The sequence below is a fragment of the Eublepharis macularius genome, chromosome 5 (genome assembly GCF_028583425.1).
Source record: "Eublepharis macularius isolate TG4126 chromosome 5, MPM_Emac_v1.0, whole genome shotgun sequence".
In the NCBI taxonomy this organism is placed as follows: domain Eukaryota; kingdom Metazoa; phylum Chordata; class Lepidosauria; order Squamata; family Eublepharidae; genus Eublepharis; species Eublepharis macularius.
In genome coordinates, this window is record NC_072794.1 from 59,756,187 (window position 1) to 59,779,185 (window position 22,999).

The following is a 22,999-nucleotide window of genomic DNA, read 5'->3' on the forward strand; positions in this document are numbered from 1 at the left end:
AGGCAAGGAGAATGATATAAGCTGCTTTGTGGAGAAAGGCAGCATATAAATAAAGTAAATTAAGAACTATTGATGAAGATGGGGGGTATATAAAAGGTAAGTTACTTAGTGAATGTGAAAGAGAGAAGGATAGGGAAAGGGGAGAGATGGAGGCTGCTAGGAGGATGGAAAGAGGAAACAGTGTGAGGAAGGGGATACAAGGAAAAGTGTTCCTCCAAGTTGTAGGTTCCTTACCATACAACTGAGCCCACCCCAGCAACACCATACAACTGGGCCATAGGGGAAAGGCTGTTGGCCTGGCTTGGGGGGGGGGGCTGAAAATGGGGCAGGGGAGAAAGGTGAGTGGGAAGGAGAGAATGAACAGAAAAAGAGGGGGGAGGCTATAGGGAGCAAGGAAGTGAAAGAGGGCATATGGTGGAGGGGGAAATGAGATACCCCTGCAAGTTCTTGTGGATCCTCATTTGTTTCTGTATAAAAACTGGTTAAATTTTGGTGCCTAATAAAAATATTATAATTATTATCATAATCATTAATAGAGGGTACTTAACAGTACTCCCCGCCTAAGAGATATTTCACCTAGTTCTATTGCAGTCTTATGCAGAGTTACTCCAATCTAAGCTGATTGATTTCAGTAGCTGTGTAGGATTGCAGTGTTTAAAACTGAGCAGCTAGCATTCTCTGAAATGGAATAAGTGTTCTGAATACCTTGTGTCAAACACTAAACAAACAGCACAGAAACAGTAGTACTGTACAAAGTGAAATCTGACATCTCAGTGTAAGGGAAAGAAATGGTTCTGTATGGCTTGATTGTTATCAACATCGTCAAGTGGGTTTATTAGCAATTTAATGGAATATTGGTTATTCAAGAGCAATAATGGGTCCAGCTGAAATGTCCATTATGCTCTCTCTTTCCCATACACTTTGGAATGAGTAGAATGTGACAGCTGAGCTTTCAGCAAGCTTCATGAATTTTAAATACTTTTCATTGCAAAAAAACAAGGCTCATGGCGTGTGGTCAATGGTGGACTTGGAGCTAGCAGTCACTCTGGGTATTATGGGATATTAGGTGTCTCAGAGATAATGAATGCTTGGCTTATGCAGGTGCATTCTTGGCCCACCGTGCATGTCCAGGCAGAATAGACTGTGCCTCTCTGTGTCCAGCATCTAACAATTGGCCATTTTGTAGCTGTGAGCAGAGAAGTATTTAGAATGCTGCTCTCTCAGCATACTTGTGTAAGATTTAAATTCTCTATCATCATCTCTAGCCAACCAAATCTTTACTGGTATTTTGTAGCAAGCTAACAAATGCCAGGAAAAGTTTTCCATAGCTTTACAACCTATTTCCATGTCTCATCTTAACATTCTTTGGCAGCATTTCTGCCTTCTTTACCTCCCCACTCCCCACTCCAAAATCAACCAGGACACATGTTTTTAGAGAACAGTTTATCCTCCATTCGAAACAGACAACTAATATATGCTACTTTAATCCATCAATGTAATATGCGCATCAGCAAATTACAAAATGTATGTACCAAACTGTTTTTTTTATCAGCAATTCTTTTTCAATTCGCATCTCTTCTGTCAAGTTCTTTACAAACTGGAAGGAGTTTCAAAAGTGAAATGGATAGAAATGATGTACATCTTTGATTTTTCATAATTATTATTTAGTTAAAATAGGGATATGTGGCAATTACATAGCTCCTAGCAGCCAGCATGGTTGAACTACAGTTCAGGTTCTACAGGTTCAAATCCTCACTCTGCCATGAAGGTCAGGGTGCCCTTAGGTTAGTCATACACTTTTACTCTGACCTGCTTCACAGCATTGTTATGAGGAGAACATGGAGAAAGGGGAGAATGTTGTAAGCCACTTTGGGACCCCAGTGAGGAGAAAAATGGGGTATACAAGAAGAAAATAATAATTATAATAGGTGGTGTTTGTAGGATTGCCAGATAGCTTCACCCCCAAATTGGATGGGAGTGCTGGAACATTTTTAAAAAATGTCTCTATATGCATGCAAAGTACTCGCACACTCCCAGCCCCAACATGATAATATCACTCCTGGGAATGACATCGTCACTGGAACACAGGAGACTGGGCTGTCAGGCAAGTGGGCAGGCCAGCCACTTCCCCTGCACCCAGGAGGGCAGGTGAGCAGGCTGGCTGCTTCCTCAGCATACAGAATGCCAGATGGGTGCGTGGGCCAGCTATTTCTCCAGTGCGCAGGAGGCCAACCAGTGTGCAGGCATCCAGTATTTCAACTCTCTTTCCTCCAGACATTCTAACAAAAAACCAGACTGTCTGGAGGAAAACTGAACACCTGACAATCCTAGGTGTTTGTATACAGAGAGATAAACCTGCATTTGTACAAACATGGATAAAGATGAGCTTTCAGTTTGTAATAAGATCAGAGATTCAAGTTTGGATTATTATTTCAGATAGTCGTGTTTGTCTGTAGAGCAGGGATTCCCAACCTTTTTGAGCTTCCAGGTACATTTGGAATTCTGACACCGTATGGTGGGCACAGCGACAAAATGGCTGCCACAAAATCTGCTGCAGAAGATGGAGCCAGTGACAAAGTGACTGGTACAACTTACCTTCAGTCACACAGTGAAGATCGTTGTGCTGTGGAAGCAGCTTCTGCCAAAGAAAAGTTTTTAAAAATTTGCACAGCCAATCAAACCTCCAATGGCCATCAGAAGCCATGCTTTGCAAAAGCCCCACCTGACACCACTCACTTTCTAAAAAAATTTGGAGGGCACCAGGAAAAGTATTGATGGGCACAATTGTGCCCATAGGCACCATGTTGGAGACCCCTGCTATAGAGTGTAGCAACAGCAACAGGAATCAATTGGCACCTTTTAAGGCTTACAAACTTTATTTAAAACATTTTCTTGAAATAAATGTCGTGACTCCTGGACTCCTGTTTTGTTGTTTGGGTGAGTACAATTTGCTTGTAGAGACCAGAACGGTAACCCACGTGATTGCTCTAACAGCCATTAGACTAGAAATATTAAAGAAGTTCATCAGAACAAGCATAATTGTAGAAACTCATGAATAGATAGGGTTGCCAGCTCCAGGCAGAGAAATTCCTGGAATTTGGGGAATGGAGTGGGGATTTGGAAAGGATAAGGACCTCAGTAGGGTATAATTCCACAGAGTCCACCCTCCAAAGCAGCCATTTTCTCCAGGGATACAGATTCATTTAGTCAGGAAATCAGTTGTAATTCCTGGAGATCTCCAGGCCTCACCTGGAGGTTGGCAACACTATTAATAGAAGCCACAAACTTAACACTGGACAGAGATGTGTTGTTCTGGCCTAGAACCCTGGCAATCATTTGACCCCTGCATTTGACAGGGTTCAGAGGCAGTTCTAATATGTTTGCCTGCGTTACTGTTTATTTCTATAGGAGGTTTGGGGGAGGGGCGGGATATATTTACAATCTTTCCCCTAACAGTTACATAGAAGCAAATTCTAAACAAAGTATTCATGAAAGGAGAAATTCAACCCCCACTGCATGACATTTTAGCTCCTGCGTGGGTTTAAGCTACATATAGCTATTGTGCTGGCCATCTTAAAAGAATGCATGCAAAGACAAATAGAACTATAACATTTTGATATAGATCCAGATTTTCTCAAAGACATTTATTCAACATTTTAGCTTTATACCCGCTTGGTAAGATACTGGATGCTGGTTGCACTGGACAAATAGGAAAACAAAGTATCCATTTCTCTGTCTCTCCCCTCCTTCCTACTGCTCATCAATCTGTCATTTCTGTTCTCATTTCAAAAACATTTGTTTTGTTGCCAGAGCTGAGATAACTTAGTGCCAATAAATAACTTTTTAAGAAATGGCTTTAATTTAAAGCACATTGCTATGAATATGGAAAGGATGGCTATTTTGCATAGAGCAATGGTGATAATTGATGAGCTACATCTCTGCTGCTGAGACTAATGAGTTTGATTTTTAAAGTTCAGAGGGTGAGGAAACTAGATTTTTATAAATGCCATCAAACACATTTAATGTCCTTTTCCTTAAAATGGCTCAGCTGGCTTAAACTCAGAGTCTTTCAACCAGATTTATTATGGATTAGATACATTTCATCTCACAACAGGAATGTGCTTATTAGGGGGAAAAATCAGTGTACAATGCCATAAAGGCTTAAATATTCAGCCATTTGATATATTAATGGATAGAAGTTATTATAAAAGTCATGTTATGTTCTCAAACTTAAATTTGAGCATATACAAAGAGAATCAGGATTCTTGAGAACATTAAATTGTACATACAAATGTACCACTATGAGAGGGGTAGAGGCAATTTATCTACTTTTATAAGCAGATGTATATATTCTAACCAATGCCAGCCCTTTAACAACAATAGCTTGTGTAGGTTTTCAACTTAATGAAATTTGAATAGGCAAGATGCACTTATTAAGAGTACTGTTGGTTAGAGCCCGTGATATCACAAACCTCTCTCAACCTTCAAAATCCCTGGAGAAGGTTTGCAATTCTCTTTGGTTTTTTTTATCATTATAATAAAGTGAAAAATTAGTATGTAGTGAAATAAATGTATATGTGGTTCTTTTAAGAACTCAAAAAGGGAGGCAGCGCTGTGCCAGGAAAATAAAAACTTCATAGTTTTTCTCCTGAGTGCTTACAATGCAGTCTAAAGTTCATCAAATGGAAGCAGGCACTGAAATCACTGAAAATTGATTAAATCAGCATACTTTGTGCTGAATTTTTTTGTGTGCAGCATTTTGCGGATTAAAAAACTTTTGACTGCCTAACCTTCTCCTTTATTTAGCCATTTCCTGAGACATAAAAACATTGTGAAAAATATCAAGAAGCATTTATAGACCAGCAGTGCAAGTCTAAGCAAAGTTATACCCTGCTGAGTCTATTGAAGACATGGAAAGAAAATAAAAACAAATCCCATCACCTAATCTGACATATAACAATAACTGGGGGTGGAGGTTACAAAAATATCGGAGAAGAATAAGAGAGGTTTCCCCCATATTGTTGATGAGCCCAAACTAAGATCACACCAGTCTAGCTTGCGTTAAATGTGAATTCAATATATAGAAATATTTTTGTTTAACATATTACACCAAAATCTTAAACAATGCAGTAATGTAAAAAATAAAATGGCCAGTCATCATTGATTGGATGACCAAACTTTTGACACCTGGTGATTAAGACAAAAGATTTAAACAGTGATGCCTCCTGACTTCTGATTTCTGGCCCTAATTCTAGTTACACAAGAATAGCATTAAGGCCTAGCTACGCATCAAATTGTCAAGTGCTTCCTTTGAATCAGGGCTGCCAGACCCCCGGTGGGGGCAGGGCATCCCCCGCCCCCACCCTCCCACCCCCGCCCCCACCTACCTGGCCAGTGGGGGGGGCACACACCTTCAATGTGCGCCGCCCTGTGGTGCTGTGCGCCCCTGCGCACAGCAGCAGCCAGGATCAGGCCTGTTTTGGACTGGATCAGGGCCCCTGTGGAGCGTGGGAGCGTTCCTGCACTCCGCAAGGGCCCACAACAGACCCAATCCATGCCAAAACGGGCCCGATCCACGCCAAAATGGGCGCGGACCGGGCCCGATTTGGCACAGATCGGGCCCGTTGTGGGCCCCTGCGGAGCGCAGGAACGCTCCCATGCTCCGCAGGGGCCTTAAACGGGCCCAATCCACACCAAAATGGACCCAATCTGCGTCAAAATGGGCGCGGATTGGGCCCGTTTTGGCATGGATTGGGCTCGTTGTGGGCCCCTGCAGCGCGCAGGAACGTTCCTGCGCTCCGCAGGGGCCCACAACGGGCCCAATCCGCGCCCAAACAGGCTGCGTGGTGACGTCACTAAGTGACGTCATTGCGCTTGCAGGATTGCGCACCCGCGCACCCCCCCCCCCCAGGTAAGAGCCAGGCCCCAATCTCCCGCTGGGAGATCGAGGGGGCCTGGCAACCCTACTTTGAATCAATATGGTTGTTAAGCTTCTCATATGTCTTCTTATACCAGGAAGATAAACTAATCTGATCTCAGCCTCAGCCCATTCATTTGGGTTACTCTTCCAGTGCATGCGTACACAGAGAAGACTCTGCTCTCTGCGCTGGCATAAATCTTGATATTCCAGAAATTTCCCTTCTACTTCTTTCTCAACTGCTTATCTTGTCACCGTTACTACAATGATCTGACATATTGGATGTAAGCCAAAGAAACTTGTGGAACTTGAAGGCCAATTCACGTGACTCTTTTGTCACTTACTTGTTCTCCCTAGTCCTTTAACAAAACCAATTGACTCACATGGCAAAGAACCTTAAATGTGCACAGTATAGCTGCAGCAACATCCATGATCCAAAATACTTACTGAAGTTTGTAGGGTGGTTTACCATTTAAAAACGCTTAATCCTTCATAAGCACATTGTGGTGATTATCCTTGGGCAGTCCAGGGCTCATTTCGAGGGGGAACGTGCAGGAACGCAGTTCTGGCAGTTCCCCAAAGAGGTCACATGTCAGGTGGCCCTGCCCACTTGACTCTTGGCCATTTTGGGCCCGTTTCAGCCTGGATTGGGGCTGAAACAGCCTGGCTCAGGCCTCTGACGGGTGGTGGATCACTCTCCCACTCAGCAGCAGCCTGATCCTGACCATTTTGGGCCCCTTTTCGGCCTTTTTCAGCCCCTTTTTGCCATTTTGGGCCCAAATTCGGCCAGGATTGGGTCCAAAACAGCCAGGATAGGTGATGTCAGGGGGCGTGGCATATGCAAATCAGTTATGCTAATGACACACTTCTGGTGATGTCAAGGGGCATGGCATATGCTAATGAGTTATGCTAATGAGTTCCTACAGCTCTTTTTCTACAAAATGACCCCTGGGGCAGTCACTCCATGTTTTTTGCAAAGCAACTGTGCTGGGCTTATGAAATTCAGTATTTCGTGTTTATCAAGGAATAAGTGTTTTTACATGATATGAAACTTATATTATGCTTATCAGGAAGAGGGTAGTTTGGAATAGAGGAATGATTAGTTGCGTGTATTGTATATTTTATATATCCAGAAGATTTTACAGAAACAAAAGCCAGGCAGATTTCCTGAAATTTAAAAATTCCTTTTTGAAAGATCTGCATGGACATCCTTGTCTATGAGCAGAACTACAAGTGACAAAAGGCACAGGTTGGACACTTGTCAGCTTCCCTCAAGTTTTGATGGGAAATGTAGGCATCCTGGTCTTGCAGCTTGGCTCTCTGACTGCTGTCCAATGGACTTTTCAACTGTCACTTGTCCAACATTCCGCCAAGCTGCCTACATTTCCCATCAAGACTTGAGGGAAGCTGACAAGTGTCCAACCTGTGCCTTTTGTCACTTGTAGTTCCACTCTAAATTAAATAGATACAGGATACTGTTCAAGACATATGTTAGGGTTGCCAACTCTGAATTGAAAAATTCCTGGAGATTTAAGGTTGGCGCCTGGGGAGGGGGGGGGGGGTTGAGGAGGGAGTTCATGGGGTACGCCATAGACTCCACCTTTCCAAGTAGGTTTTTTTCCAGGGGAACTGATCTCTTTAGACTGGAGATATGTTGTAATTCCAGGACATCTGCAGGCCCCATCAACTTTCCTCTCTATTGCTATGGCTCTTTCTGACCCCTATGGATATCAGTCCTGTGGTTGCAGGACCCGTGTGGAGGAACACCTGCATGGGTTGGGGGTCTGGATTGAGGGGAGCAAGGAAGTGAAATTGCTCCTCTCTCCTTTTCCACAAGCACAGCTCCACTGAAAGGAGGGGAGTTTCATCCCCTTCTCCATTCGTGGTCCATCTTGCCAACCATTTCGGCTGTTCTCTGCATGGATCTTGCAATCCCAGGAATGATCTTTTCAGGGGTCAGAGGAGGCTGTAGAGATGTGAGACAACTCCATGTGTCTTCTGCATGTGGATTGTAGGGCACTGCCCAGTATCCCAAAGTAAACAATATTAAAACAGATTTGGTGTACAAGTCAAGCTATTCATTAAATATGGATTTTTAAAAATTTGAATCACTATGGTTTTAATAAATTGATTTTAGAAATAAGTGTGGGAGTATAGAGCGCAAGTTGAGAGATCCCCTATTACAACAGTAGCAATGTTAATCTTTAATATAATAACTAGGAGTGCCGTGAACTGCAACATGAACATGAGGCAAACTTTTCATACTTGATTAACTAAAACAGATGTGAAGTGAGCTTGAGCATCATTGAGCTTCTGAAAAGAAATTCTTATTTTACAGGAGGTTATTGCTTCTTTGGCTCTTGCAGTTCCAGTGCAGTCATAATGTTTAATATTTTAAATTGCTCCTGTTATACCATCATAGTGGGTTGGATCTGCTAATGAAAGAAACAGGAAGAGTGATTTTCCCCCTTTCTTCCTCTTCCCTGCAACCCGCCAAGTCCATGTAGCTATTACTCCATGCAGGTCCTGTCATACCAAGAATTAACTTTCTTGGGTTTGGAAGAACTGATGGGAGGAGGGGAAGGTAGGGAAAATCTATGACCCTCAGCAACGTCTTCTGACAAATCCCTGGATACAACTCACTATTTCTGCTAACAGGCATGATGTAATAATGCTAATCAACTCAAACTACCCCCCCTAAATTGCAGAGATGCCACAACTATTCCGCAAATATAAATAAACAGAGGGGGAAGTAGATTATGATCATAAGGAAGAGAAACCAGAAACACCTAAATAGTAATAGTCTCAATTCAAATGGAATGTTTTCATTTTAACTATATATTTTTAAAAATTGGAGATAGTTTTTTAAAGTTGGAAATATATGGAAATATAAATATGGGGCAGCTACATTGAAAAATCACTGCAATCAGTTACCTTACAGCACTTCTCCCTCTCTAAGTAAACATCAGCAAAATATATCTCCATATTTATAATTTTTTTAGTTTGAACCAGTTAGCTCAATTATACCGTTTCACCAGGCTTACTGCTTAATGCTAGAAATATTGTAATGGTGAAATAGTGGCAATTTCCATTTTAAAAAAATGGCGACCAAAGTAAGCAATACAAATGGAGGTTGATGGTACAATCCAACACATGCAAGTAAGCAGTAATCATGTGCAACAGATACTTCCAAACAACTCAGCAAGTAATTGGCTCCCTGCTTAAAAGTGGCAAACTAGATGTAAACCAAACCAGTGGGTGCCTGAGCATCTCTAGTGATCTGTCTGCTAAATGAGAAAATAATCTTTAACAAAATCTGAAAAATTATGTTACCTTAAAAAAATAATTTCAGGGACTTCATTTTGGTTTGGTTAATGGATGTTCCCAGTGAAACAAACTTGTAGTCCAAGCCTATATAAAGCGACTTGCTCCCACCTAAGCATGCTGAGGATGGCTGCCTTAAATGGAATGCTAAATTGTACATTTTTCACACAGGTTGATGCAATGAAGAGAGCACTTGAAAGCCTTAACCTGAATATTGTAGAGATGACAGATGAAAATGCAACCTTAGATGGAGGAGATGTTTTATTTACAGGTAATAAAAAGCAACTGCCATTTAATGTTTGGCTACGTAAAAACTTTATGATAGGAAACTGTTTAAATTCTGTTTGCAGTTTTTATTGACATAACACTTTTATGAGCTCATTTGTTTACAAAACAGTCTTTGAGTATGGGAAATATTGTTGAAATGCAGAAATTCCCTAATGTCAAAATTACACGAAGTAAACAAAGTACTTAACATTTATGTTAGCTTAGCTCTTAATCAGTTACCGTAGTATAACTGTATTGTGATGTATGATGTACCAAGAAAAATTATGATTTTGGTAGACAGTCCACTTGCCCTGACCTGAAAGGCCCAGGCTAGCCCAATTTCATAAGATCTCAGAAGCTAAGCAGGATTGGCCCTTGTCACTATTTGGTATGGGAGACCATGAAGGAAAGCCAGGTTTGCTAGGCAGAGACAGGCAATAGCAAACCACCACTGAACATCTCTTGTCCAGAAAACCCTACGGGACTGCCATAATTTGGCTGTGACTTGACAGCACTTCCCACCACCAGATAAATACCTTGCTATAATAGTATAATATTGTCATTATTGACAGCCATGTTTGGATAGATAATTTTCCAGAACTTTCATATGTTTGGTAAATAACCATATAGGGTTGCATCCAGCTAGCTCCTTCTCTCACCTAGTTCCCCGCCTTGCTACAGGCCCCATCTTCCATGGCTTTTGAATATACCAGTCCCCAGATCCCTGGCATAATGTTTTTGGTGGTGAAATAGGACCCCTCCCCACTTTTTCACCAGGAAAGAAACTGGTTAGAGCCAACCTATAAACTGCTCTAACCACATCAACATTTCTCTGAGCAGTGTGAGACAGCCATAAAAGTGCAGCAACCGTGCCACTCTAAGTAATATGTAAAATGAATAAGGGGCCTTAAGAAACCTGTCCACACTGCTAAGCTGTAGTGATACGCGAATGTTAAAGGAACTGGGGCCCTTTATTTTAATTATGTGATTTAGCAACTGTAGAAATAATACTCATCTGTGATCAGGCAGCATTTGCATTGTTAATATATAGAAGTGCTGATTGCTGACAGATGAGTTACTAAGATAGCCTAGGTATATCCAGCATACCTAGGTCAATATCCATGACCAACAGTCCAGGCTCAGCTTGCTTGTGGTATAGGCCATTATGTATATTAGGGGATTGGGTATACTTTTATTTTGCAGTATTGATTCCAAAGAATGAAAACCAAAGACGTACAGATGATAATTTTAATGTGTCAGTTTGTACTAGTAAGTACGTGCAATCCTTATGCTTCTCAGAATTGGGTTTTGTTGTTTGTCTGTTTGTCATGTCTCCTAAAATGGCAAAATCCAAAGCCCATTTATATGGATACTGTAAAGCATAAGAAATTAAATTCAAATGGAAAATTGTATGGAAAAGCAAAAGGCCAAAGACCTATTAAATCAGTAGAGCTGTGACATGATTAGTATGGAATTTTAAATGGAAAGGATGATACATTTTTTTGTTGTAAGATACTACTTTTAACATTTTAGAACTATAGTTAAACTCAAGTGTTGAACAATCGTGTGTGTCATCTCTGTAGCTGGTTTAATTATTTAGATTTAGACTTCAATATATTCAGAAGTAAAGTATTATATGATTACCTAGAACATAAATTTGACCATCTTTTCTGTTCTTAGGAAGGGAATTTTTTGTGGGTCTTTCCAATCGGACCAATCGTCGTGGTGCAGAAATTCTGGCAGACACCTTTAAGGTTAGTAGACTTGTAGATTGCAACTGGTAGACAACTGGCACTCATGAAGGAAATTACTAAGACTCAGTGCGATTTCAGTCACTTTCAATCCATTGTGGTAGCTCCTTACCTTAAAGTGCCTGGGAAATCAAGAGCCCTACTTGACTTGTGGTTAACATAAGAAAAAGGGTACATGTGTAGATTTTTATCTGAATTGCTTCTTTGCATCCATGCTGAACACACTATAAAGTTAAATTCTAGGGAACCTTGCAATTCCAGTGCTGTTCAGTGGCTAGAATGCTGGATTTAAACTTAAAATACTTGGGTTCAGATCCTGGACCTTGAGCTTATCACTGTCTCTCAAACTAACCTACCTCACAGGATTGCTGTGAAGATTAAAGTAGGAGAAATCATGTGAATTTAAAATATCAATGTTCCACAGGCTTCTTCTCCATAAATATTGTTAATTATTGTTATTTTTCTTCTAAGATAATTATAATTCTGAATTTGTATTGTTGGCTAACAGCAGATAAGAAACATGCTATAGTTTGAGTTGATTCTGCAGTTTATGCTGTTAAGATAAACACATTCATTCCTTTACCAAGAAACTACAGTTTACCAATAAGGTAATTTGAGATTGGTGGTCTAATGTGCTTTCCTTGCAAATACCTAATTTCTATACAGGATTATGCCGTCTCAACAGTCCCCGTTTTTGGTGCTTTGCATCTGAAGAGTTTTTGTAGCATGGCTGGGCCAAACCTCATTGCTATTGGTTCAAGTGAAGCTGCACAGAAAGCCCTCAAGGTAAAACATGCTGAAAATCTTTTGCACTGACAAATGTTGCTTTAAAACCCTGTTGTTTTCTTATAGAATCTACGTGAGGGAGAACCTCTGTATACACATGAACACATGAAGCTGCCTTATACTGAAGGTCTCTCTCCATGAGATGCCTTGGTGCGTGTTTGTCAAGTATAGGGAGACACAATGTTAGTTGGGAAGGGTAGTTTAAAAAGACAGAGGCAGCAGAGATCACACCTCAGTGGGTTTGTTAATTTCATCTTCGCCTCCCCTAAGGCTCTGTCAGTTTTACCTCTCCAGTCTAAAGCTGTGTGGAATCTTAACCAGAGGGCAGTGAGGAATGGAAATGGGCTGGAGCTGCCTTCCGGAGCTGGGCTTGGACCTGGAGAAGTTATAATAGGCTGAAGTTTCCCTTTTGGCAATTCACAGTCCCTTCACACTGCTCCAGTGTATAGCAAAGCCTTTGCTCTGCCCCTGGCGCTGTCTTTTTAAACTCCCTTCTGGCTAACATTGCAACTCCTGACATGTGTTCTTCACAGATGTTTCTGCAATCTCTACTGTACTGCTGTCAGTACTGTGACTGATAGCAGCTCTCCAGAGGTCTTTCTCATCCTCTGTTGTCTGATTCTTTGAGCTAGCAATGCTAGGGATTGAACCTGGGACCTTCTACTAGCAAAACAAATGCTCTACGTCTGAGCCACACCAACCCAAATACCACTGAGCCTGCCCCTGCAGTTTTCTGACTTCTGTCTTGCCTTGGTTGCAGTTGTAGCACTTCAGTTTTTATTTTCCCTGTTTTAAAGCGTATTTTTGCAATTTAAAATATAGATAAATGTTTGCACTTATATCATACTATACTTACTTTACAGAGTAAGTAGATTTAACTTACCATTGAACAAATTAAATTTGAAATAACCTTGATATGATAAGGAACAAAGAGGAAAAGCACAATCAGAGAAACGTTTTCAGCTGTCTGGCCTAATGTGTTAGTATCAAATTTAGCAACCTTTTCGGTGCTCTAGACCAGAATTAGAACAGTGGCTTAGGGAGTAAAGCCAGGTAATAAATTTGAGAATATTTATGTACTAGAGTTATCAGTCAATTACAGGGTCTTCTGAATCAATTAGCATTTACTTAACAGATTAAGTAACTGATTAAAGTAAATCTTTTGGTATATCAAAAACAATTACATTTTGAAGATATTTCATTAAGAAAATAGTTTCCTGCAATTAACACAGTCAAGTCTGTAATTATTGTCTGCAAAAAAATCCTTCCCTATACCAAGTGATCCAGAGGAGTTAGCTGTGTTAGTCTGTAGTAGCAAAATCGAAGAGCCCAGTAGCACCTTTAAGACTAACCAACTTTACTGTAGCATAAGCTTTCGAAAATGAACAGCTTTATACCAAAGGTTGCCAACTCTGGGTTGAGAAATTTCTGGACATTTACGGGGGTGGAACATGGAGAGGGTGGGGTTTAGAGAGAGGAAGGACCTCAGTGGGGTATAATCCACCTCACAAAGCAGCTATTTCTTCTAGGAGAACTGAACTCTGTCGTTTGGAGATCAATCATTTCAGATCTTCAGGCAGCAACTGGCAACCTTATCTGCTTTTGTAGGACTCCTCCCACCCCATGCTTGTTCTGTATCAAATTGGATAAAGACAAGTGGTTTTAAACTATCAGGTAAATTATATTTCAGAAGGTGCTCCTCTCCTTTCCCTGTGGATTTATAGCAGCCTTGGATGGCAATTTTTGATTGCACAGGGGAAATTACACCGGAGAACTGTACATACGTTCTTCCCCACTATTGTTTCCATAATTAGAACAATAGCCACACATTGCTGCAAAAGCTATAGGAAACAAAAGCTATAGGAAAAAAACCCAAAAGCTATAGGAAATCCTAACCATGGATTTCCCATGTCACGTCAAGCTTGTCCATAGAACCCAGTGAGAACTTAGGTTCTTGATATTATTATCTTTAAGGGCTCTTTTCTTTCGTGTTGTTCAGTTTATATGCTTAAATTCAGTGGGCTAGGAAGTTGAAGCAGGATATATTTCAGACTGGAAAATTTAATTTAGACATGAGACAAATATACCTGTAAAAGGATTCCTCTCATTTTGTCCTGCAACTAAAATGGCAAGGCTTATGAGTATACAGTAAAGTAAAATAGCTCTAAAAGGAAATAGCATCCGGATCATTAATTTGTTTGTTATATTCTTACTTTTAAGGATTCTGTCTGTCTAGGACGGCTTTTAGCATTGACCTCTAATAACATGAGGAGCAGCAGGTTGCCTGGAGGAAAGTGAAGGCTATTTATGCATAGCAAAACAAATGCTATTTTTCCTGTGTGTAAGCTTTGTTAATATTGTATATCTGCTCTTAATGACAAATTCTTCTCAAATGTAACAGGAAAAACAATCAATAGAAATTGTTTTTAAAGCTGTTAATCTACAAAACTGGAACCTGTATGTATGAACATCTATAGAAAGACTTTCTGTGGGGAAAATCCCAACCCACTTAATAAACAGACCCCCTAATAAACCCACCCCAACTAATAAACATTTTTCTTTAAAGGGGAAATATTTATTTGCTCGTTTGTTTATTTATTTATTTATTTATAGTCCGCCTTTCTCACTGAGACCCAAGGCGGATTACATAGTGTGAGATTAGTACTATCAGTGGCAGGGACAAGAGCAGGCATTTCCATACGGTGTCAAAGATATTTCCATAAACAATGTCATAGGATAAATGAATACAAGTTTACAAAGACATAGCATTACCAGGGTTGAAGAATTACTGAAACAGAACATAATCAGTTCTAGGACTGACATTAGACAACATGAAACACAAGTAGTATATAGGAGTACATATTTAAAGCAACAGATAGTATGTAAGGCAACATAATGGTGAAGTCTATGGTTCCTCCTAACTCATTAGCAAAACATCTGAGACCCCCTCCCTACAATACCTCTCTCCTATCTGAGTAGAAAGACTTTTTGAATAATTCAGTTTTGCATAGTTTGCAGAAAGCCAAGAGTGTGGGGGCTCTCCTGCGTCCTCAGGCAGGCTGTTCCATAGGGTAGGGGCCACCACAGAGAAAGCCCATGTGCGGGCTGCTGTTGATTTCGCCCATGTGCAAACTGGCACCTGCAAGAGACCCTGTTCGGATGAGCGAAGCTGTTGTGGAGGGACATAGGGAGGGAGGCGGTCCCGTAGGTATGTCGGGCCAAGGCTGTGAAGAGCTTTGTATGTAATAACCAGTACCTAGCAAGAACTACTTTCTAATCATATAGTACCTAATAAATACATTGTGATTGTTGCACAGGGTTCTGATTTAATACCACCATTCATGTTTTAAATTAGGTTTATTGCCTTTATGTACCTGCTTGTAGACTTCCTAGAGCTATTTGGTTCGCCATTGTGAGAAACAGAATGCTGAAGTACATGGACATTTGAAGGTGGTATCCGTGGCAGAAGTCTTGTGTGTACCCTATCAATCTCATTTTTATCCCACTCTTTTTCAAAGAATCTCAGAGTGCATCTGTGGTTTTAAAAGAGAGTGATTGACCCAAGGTCACTCAGCAAATTTATGACTGAATGGGATTTGAACCTAGTTCTCCCTAGGCCTGATCTGACACTCTCAAACCTATGCCGCCCTAGTCTCAAGTTATTTCCTGTATTCTCGGTGTGCATATTCCTCATGCATCCGACTATGACTCTGATGTTGAACTTTGTGTTTATTACCACATTATGATTCTTTAAAGCTGACTGTACTTGAGATGAAAAAAAATAAATTCTTAACTAAAACCCCGCATAAGCCAACCAACCAGAGCATTAAAACATAGATAATTAAGCAGCATAAAATTAGTACTAGTTTCCAAACTAAAACACCCTATCAAAATGATGATAAAACTTCAGCCTCTTAATTAAAAGGGTAAAGGGGAAGTTCTGGGTAAAGAAACATTTTCGCCTGATGTATAAAAGAGACTTGCATAGGTGCCAGGTAACCCTCAAGGAGAAGGGCGATTCATAGAAGGGGTAGTACTACCAGAAAAGCCCTATCTGGTTGTCACTCACCTCACCTCTGAAAGTGGGGGCATAAAGAGCAGGCCTACTGAGGCAGATCTTAAATGTTGGGCTGAACAATATGGGAGAAGGCAGTCCGTCTTATTTGAAACATAGCACTGCCTAAGTAGAAAGGGAAAAGAAGTGTTAATTTTCTAATGAGTTGTAGTGCATCCTTGTAAAGTAAAACAAAAGTTTAAATGGGCTGTTTCTGAAATGTGAGGAGCTCTGAGCTCAGTGGTATACATGAGAGGAGCAAATGAAGAAGGGTTAAAATGCATTTTGGTTAGCTAGTTCCCTGTCATGTTGGGGAACAATGTCATGGGCATGTCTCAACTATAGCTCCAAAATGATGGGGACAGGACTAGCCTAGCATGTCATATTTTATGGGGCACCAAATTAAATGGAAGCAAATATGTTTTCTCTGAGTGTGTGTCAGACACCCTTGTGTCAGAGTTGACTTATGGCGACCCCTGGTGGGGTTTTCATGGCAAGGAACTATCAGAGGTGGTTTGCCACTGCCTGCCTCTGCAGCCCTGGTCTTTGTTGGAGGTCTCCCATCCAATTACTAACCAAGGCCGACCTGCTTAGCTTCTGAGATTTGATGAGAGCAGGCTCACCTGGGCTACACAGGTCTGAGCATGTTATCTCTAGACTTCTCTGTATTGAATGTAGTGGGAGGTCACCAAAGTTATAGTGTGCCTAGGGTGTCAAAAACTATTGGACTTGTCCAGAATGCAGGTGAGGGGAAATGTAGGCTGAGATTTGTAGTCACTCCGCATCTCACTTCATGTAAAGAAAAATGTGGTGTGATAAATATTCGGCAGAACCTCTAACCCAAAAGCTTGAACATGGCCCTTGGCCCCTAGAATGAAAAGGTTGCACACCAGCCCCTTTACTGAACTCATAACTGCTACTTAAAGTGCCATCTAATGGCTTTCCAGCAAAAATATATAAAGATTTTTCCCCTTCTTGTTCCTTTTGAGAACAGAGAATAAAATGGTTTCTATTAAGAAGAGCAGATGTTCTTAGCCACATAAGATTAAATAAGTCTATTGTGGATCCTGACAGAAGTTCTTTGCATTTTTACTTTGTTTCTGAATTTTAATTCTGTTTATAATTACTGAGATTTTCTGTTGTTCAAATTGTGTTTTTCTCTTGGATGTGTTAGTATACTGCATAGGAAAATGGTTTTTTTGAGGGCGGAGTCTGAAGAAGCATTTCAAAGTATGACTACCTTTGAAGTCTGAATTGGTACAGTTCAGAATTCTGTTGCCTGAATCTCCCAACTTAATCGGCATACTGTGTAGATTCTTCAGCCTTGATATTAATATTAGACTTCCATAATACTGCTTGTTCATAGAACGAATAGAACTCCAACACTACAGCTTAGAAAACCAGTGCAGTGATTCTTATCTTCCTCAGCTGTAGTAGGAAAATGGAAGAGCTACAAGAGTTGGGCATTTGTTGGAGCAATCTTAAGTAAGTTTACTCAGAATCTCATTCAGATCAATGGAGCTTACTCTCAGCAAAATGTTCTTATGACTGCACTGTCTTTCCTATTCTCTACAGAGTCTCTAATAGAGTCTGGATCTTTGATCCCAGTTCCATTCTGGTGACATATACTGTTTCACTTGTTTTGACTTAATCTGGAAAAAAACAATAAGTCACACTGTCTTCCTGGATATTATTCCAGTAGGTCAATAGTGCTCCTGAGTTCCATCAGAAATTTGAGCTGTATGAAACTGTGAGCATGCTCAGTGTAACTTAGATTTTATCTCAGCCAACAGATGTCTATCTCCATATTATGCTTTAAAATGGCCTCCCTATCCTGTGTTTTGTTTCTAGAGTCACTTTTCAGCAGCCCTTACAATCCTGCTGATGCAATAGTTGAAATGATGCCTATTTCTGATGTAATTCAGTTAAAGTTTCATTAGCCCTGGGGACATAGGCTAGACAAAATCACCACCAAGAATTACTGAAGGAACAAAACCCAACTTTATTCTTATTATGCAGCCCTCCTCATCCTTCCCTGCTGCAGAGTCTGTTTACTTAGCTGGCCAGGCAAATATAAGTGGTCAGCTACCAGGTTGTGTATAATCTTGTAGAGTTTGTATCAGTCTTACCAGGCAGCATATTTCAGTGTTCCTTGTTGTAGGAAAGCAGAGACTGTGGCTTATTCAATATTGAATCTACTAGCCGAAGAAGTGTATCTTGTGCTACAAGCTGTCTGTCATTTTAAAGCTTTTCAGAGTGTTTCCATAGTTCCAAAGGGCTTTTGTATATGACAGTCTGAATTTCTTTTCAGCATTAAGTGTTTTTGTGTACATGCCATAAAAAATTGATACTGCTTTGTTGGGATAGTTTTTAGTAGACATTTTCCTGTTCATTAGATGCTGCCTATATAGAAAAATAAAGACGTGACATCCTTTACACTACAGTTTTTTGGACAGTGAAGAATATAGTAAGTTTGAGTCACACAGTACTTCTTCCCTGTAGTATCTTGATTTAGAAAAGGTATGTTGGTCATAACTCAATTTGCCTGCAGTGAGAGGAAGGGGTGCAGCAGGGTTGAAGTGAGCCTTTAGTTGATGACAGTGATCAAAGGTTTGGTGAAACTGTAGTTATCTGCTAGTTTCTCCAGTACAAAAAGTCACTTGACAATAAAAGAGTGGGACAGGTAGGGGCACTATGCAGAGAGAAATCAAGTTCTGCAAACATCTCCTAGATAGATTGGGGGGGGGGCTGCTACAGAACAATCTAAACATGGTTTTTGGCCCAGTGAGGTTTAGAAACATTTGTCATTGTGAGATGTGGTTGATGCAAAGGCTTTTTATCCTAAGATAGTGCCAGACATTTGGTTAACATGTCACTGTTAATTTTTGAAATTTTGTCAGCTGCCTTTAGATGTTTAATGGATATTGATCATTGCTAATGGCTACTGGTTCTAGTACAGTGCTTTCCTAGCACAGTGCTTTTCCACAAGATGATGATTCTCTGTTGTGCTCTCATTGCTACTGTGAAGGGAAAATATTCACAGTGGCAACAGAGGGTCCACGTAGGGGAATTATCTGTAGTATCTCCTAGTGCCTACCATACACACTCCACCACCTTTATAGCTTTTTACTGTACTGCTATGACACTCAGAGTCCCAGCATGGACCTCCCAAGGCCCTGCAGAGGCTATGGACAGCCCAGCCCCCAACACAGCCTTCCCATCACCTCTGCGGTGGCTGCAGGGCCACACTGCTCCTCTCCGCTGGCTCTGCAGCCCCTCAGACGCCTGCTGCACCAACAACTCAGGCGTACTCACAGGCTTCTCAGTGCACCTGTGCCAGGATAAAAAGTGAGTCATCACCAATATGGTTCACCTTTTATGTAGTAGTTAGTGGGTAACTCTGGTAATGATTATATACCCAAATACGAACAACCTAAAAGAGAATTACTTCAGGTAAGGAATCAGCAGGTAGAGAAGGCTGATTTCTGTTTAAGCCAGACTACAAAGAATGAAAGAAAAGAAATCCTAAAAACATCATAAATGGCTTTTTAATGGGAGCTTTCCATGAAACTTCATCTCCCTTTCTCGGCACTATATATCAGTAGTATAATGTGTGCCACTGCCATCTAATGTTTTAATTATTGTTTGCAGCAGCCTATTGTTCCTTATAATTGACCATTAAGTACACTTACAAGTCTAACTGAAAACAGACTGAATACATTATGAGAAGCAAGGACATTTGTATAAAAGACTAGGTTCACTTTTTAAAGTAATTTTTTAGCTATCAGACTTGCCAAGACGAATTTTGCTCAGCCCTTTGTGGGCTCTGTCTTCATGGGAGAATGTATTATGCTTAGAGACGTTATGTTGATACAAAAGTGCTGTCTGTAGTGATTAATCAGTTATCAAGCAACAATCATTGAGAGAGAAACATGCATTTCTTATCAGTTAACCCACCACAGCTAAAAAAGGGCTTTAGAAATAAAACATGTATGCTACTGAATTTCAAACCCTGTAATTAAAATTTGCTTCTGTCGGTTGACATCTATGAAAAACTACACTGTTTGTAATTGGTCTTTTGTGACTCTTCTTTAATATTTTGTTCTTTGATTAGTCCATTCTGATATCTTGGGCAGGAAGAGTACTGTCATGGGAATCTGTCATGCCTATGTTTTCAGAATTTATTTCCAAATAATCACAATTCACTCACTGAAATGAAAGATTATACATTAGGTATATTGAACTGAATTAATTGATTACATTTATCCTGCTTTTCAGTCAAATCTGCTTCCCAGTGCGGTATACAAGAATGAAAAATAATTAGAGTGAGATTAAAGTTTAATGCACATGTCCGTGGCAAGGGGACGGTTCTTATCTGCATTGGATCCAGACATAATAGGGAAGGAGGCTTCTTCCTTCGGATGGTCTTCTCTGATGACAGTTGAATATATTTTTGCCTGTGCCCGGCCAACACCACAAGAACAACACCATTTAGGATGGTAGTTAATTTACTCAAGATCCCATTTATCCAAGTACATCCAAGCCTGAAACACTCTCCTTGCATATTTTGACTCGTAATGGTTGTTCTTAAGTAGCCATTTACTGGCGCTTGTCTTAGCAGTTTCATTACTTCACAATTTAGAAAAAAAATTGAGATTTTTAAAGAACTTTTGCAGCTGCATTTTAAATGGGGAGACTAGTTGAGCGTTGCTAGACATTAGTTAAACACCAAAACACTTAAAATATAATCATGAAGATAGCAAAAGGAAACAATCAAGAAAAGCATGAGATATGCAAAACCTTGGTTCTCCTGTAAAAATGCATTTGACTCTTCGAGGAGTTAGATCTTGTTACAGAAGTGGCTGTCAGAGTGACATAAATAAGAATTTTGCTTCCCTTGCTATCATTTGTTTTCGTTTGCTTTCCAGAGGACCAGCTTCCCTTCCCATGTTCATGTTCCAAAGAACAGGATGTTAATTCTCAGAAATCCATTTAATGCAACAACAATTTGAACCATTTCCTTGAGCTCTTTCTTGCACATGCTTTTGCATTCTGCAAAAGTTCCTGTTCAGAGGCTGATGCTAAATCACTGCTAGAATTGTGGTATAAGGTTATTTCAGATGTAGCAGCAAAGGATGAGCACATGTTAGAAGTAAGCCCAGCACATGTTGCTAGTTTAATGCAAGATGAAACAGGCTTTTAAAGGCAAAAGAGAAATAATTATGGTTGGATGTATGTGCTTTTTAAAAAGCCATTCGCCTTATGGAAATCCTGACTAAAAAGATGCTCTTCTTGCTAAAACAGCATGAAAATTGTTAGTTCTGAAGAACCTTTGTACGGGTAGGAGGAATTTACTAAACCATAACTGGTTCTTGCATAGTTGTGTGTACGAGTGGCTATCTTCATATTTGTCTGGATACATTTTCCAGTGCACTGAAGAACTGTTTAATTGAGTTCTTAAGTTATTCAAATAAGTTTCCATACGTAGCTTAAAGATCTAAGTTATTTAGTGCACTTCTATATCGCCCTTCCTCCAAGGAGCTCAGGGTGGCATTCATGGTTATCCCCTCCTGCATTTTATCTTCAGAACACCCATATGAGGTAGACAATGATTGCAATGATGATGATGATTAATAGTTCACCTTTCTCAATAAGATCCAGGGTGGATTACACAGTACAAGTGAAAATACAATATAATCAACAGCTAAGAACAATGGTTACAGCTTTCAGGGAAACAGATGCAATAGGGTATGATAAGCAGAAAATTTGAAAACAAGCATAAAGCCAAGACACTGAGATGAAATCTTTCTAAACCAAGCATACCTAATTTACGTTGCATGTTTAGCAACATGGAAACTCCCTAGTAGGTGCATGACTACATCAGCAAACAGTACCCAACAGATCCAGAGGAGTTAGCCGTGTTAGTCTGTAGTAGCAAAATCAAAAAGAGTCCAGTAGCACCTTTAAGACTAACCAATTTTATATAGTCCCTGTCCCTACCAATGTATCTCTCTGAGCTATGTTGATACAGTAAGGGAACTGGATGCCCCTTGGCCGTCTTCTGGTCCTTTTCTGGATCACTTCAGCTTGGTTTCCCAGGAGGAGGTTGACAGGATCCTGAGCCACTACATGCTCCCTGGACCCCTGCCCTTCATGGTGGTGAAAGACAGCACAGATAAGCTGAGGGCCCCACTGGAGGTCATTATTAATCTTTCATTGAGCTCCAGGGTTTTTCCCAGGGCTCTTAAGGAAGCCATGATGAAGCCTCTTCTGAAAAAACCATCTTTGAACTTTACTGATCCATCCAGTTACTGGCCAGTTTTGAACCTCCAGTTTCTTGGAAAGGTGATTGAGCAGGTGGTGGCAGAACAGCTGCAGTCTTTCCTGGAGGACTACATCCTGGAACCATTCCAGTCCAGTTTCCGCCCGGGCCACAGAACAGAGACAGTGTTGGTCGCCCTCATGGATGAACTCCGTAGGCACCTGGATCGGGGCGGGGCGGTGCTACTGGTTTTGTTAGATCTTTCAGCAGTGTTCAACACGGTAGACTGTGACCTGTTGACCCACTGCCTTGCTGATGTGGAGATTCGAGGGATTGCCTTGCAGTGGCTTGTCTCTTTTCTCCACGGTCAGGGACAGAGGGTGGCACCCAGGGAAAGTTATTCGCATGCCAACCATTGGTGTGTGGTGTCCCACAAGGGGCGATACTCTCCCCCTTGTTGTCCCTTTTGCCCAGTTGGTACGGAGTTTTGGACTGAGTTGTCACTAATATGCGGATGACACCCAGTTGTATCTGTTGATGGGTGGCCAGCCTGTGCCCCAGATGTTCTGGTGAGTGCTTTAGAGGCAGTGTCTGGATGGGTAAAGCAAAGCCAGCTGAGGTTGAATCCGGTGAAGACG

The 22,999-nt window shown here is 40.7% G+C and overlaps 1 protein-coding gene across 1 annotated transcript in view; it reads left to right on the top strand.

Moving 5' to 3' along the window:
- The window catches only part of DDAH1 (dimethylarginine dimethylaminohydrolase 1), an 84,228-nt gene that overhangs the window by 45,114 nt on the left and 16,115 nt on the right, over positions 1-22,999 (top strand). The window contains exons 2-4 of the mRNA XM_054981720.1: positions 9,413-9,512; positions 11,189-11,262; positions 11,926-12,045. Coding sequence (XP_054837695.1) covers positions 9,413-9,512; positions 11,189-11,262; positions 11,926-12,045 — 294 coding nt within the window. The remainder of the gene's footprint in view (positions 1-9,412; positions 9,513-11,188; positions 11,263-11,925; positions 12,046-22,999) is intronic.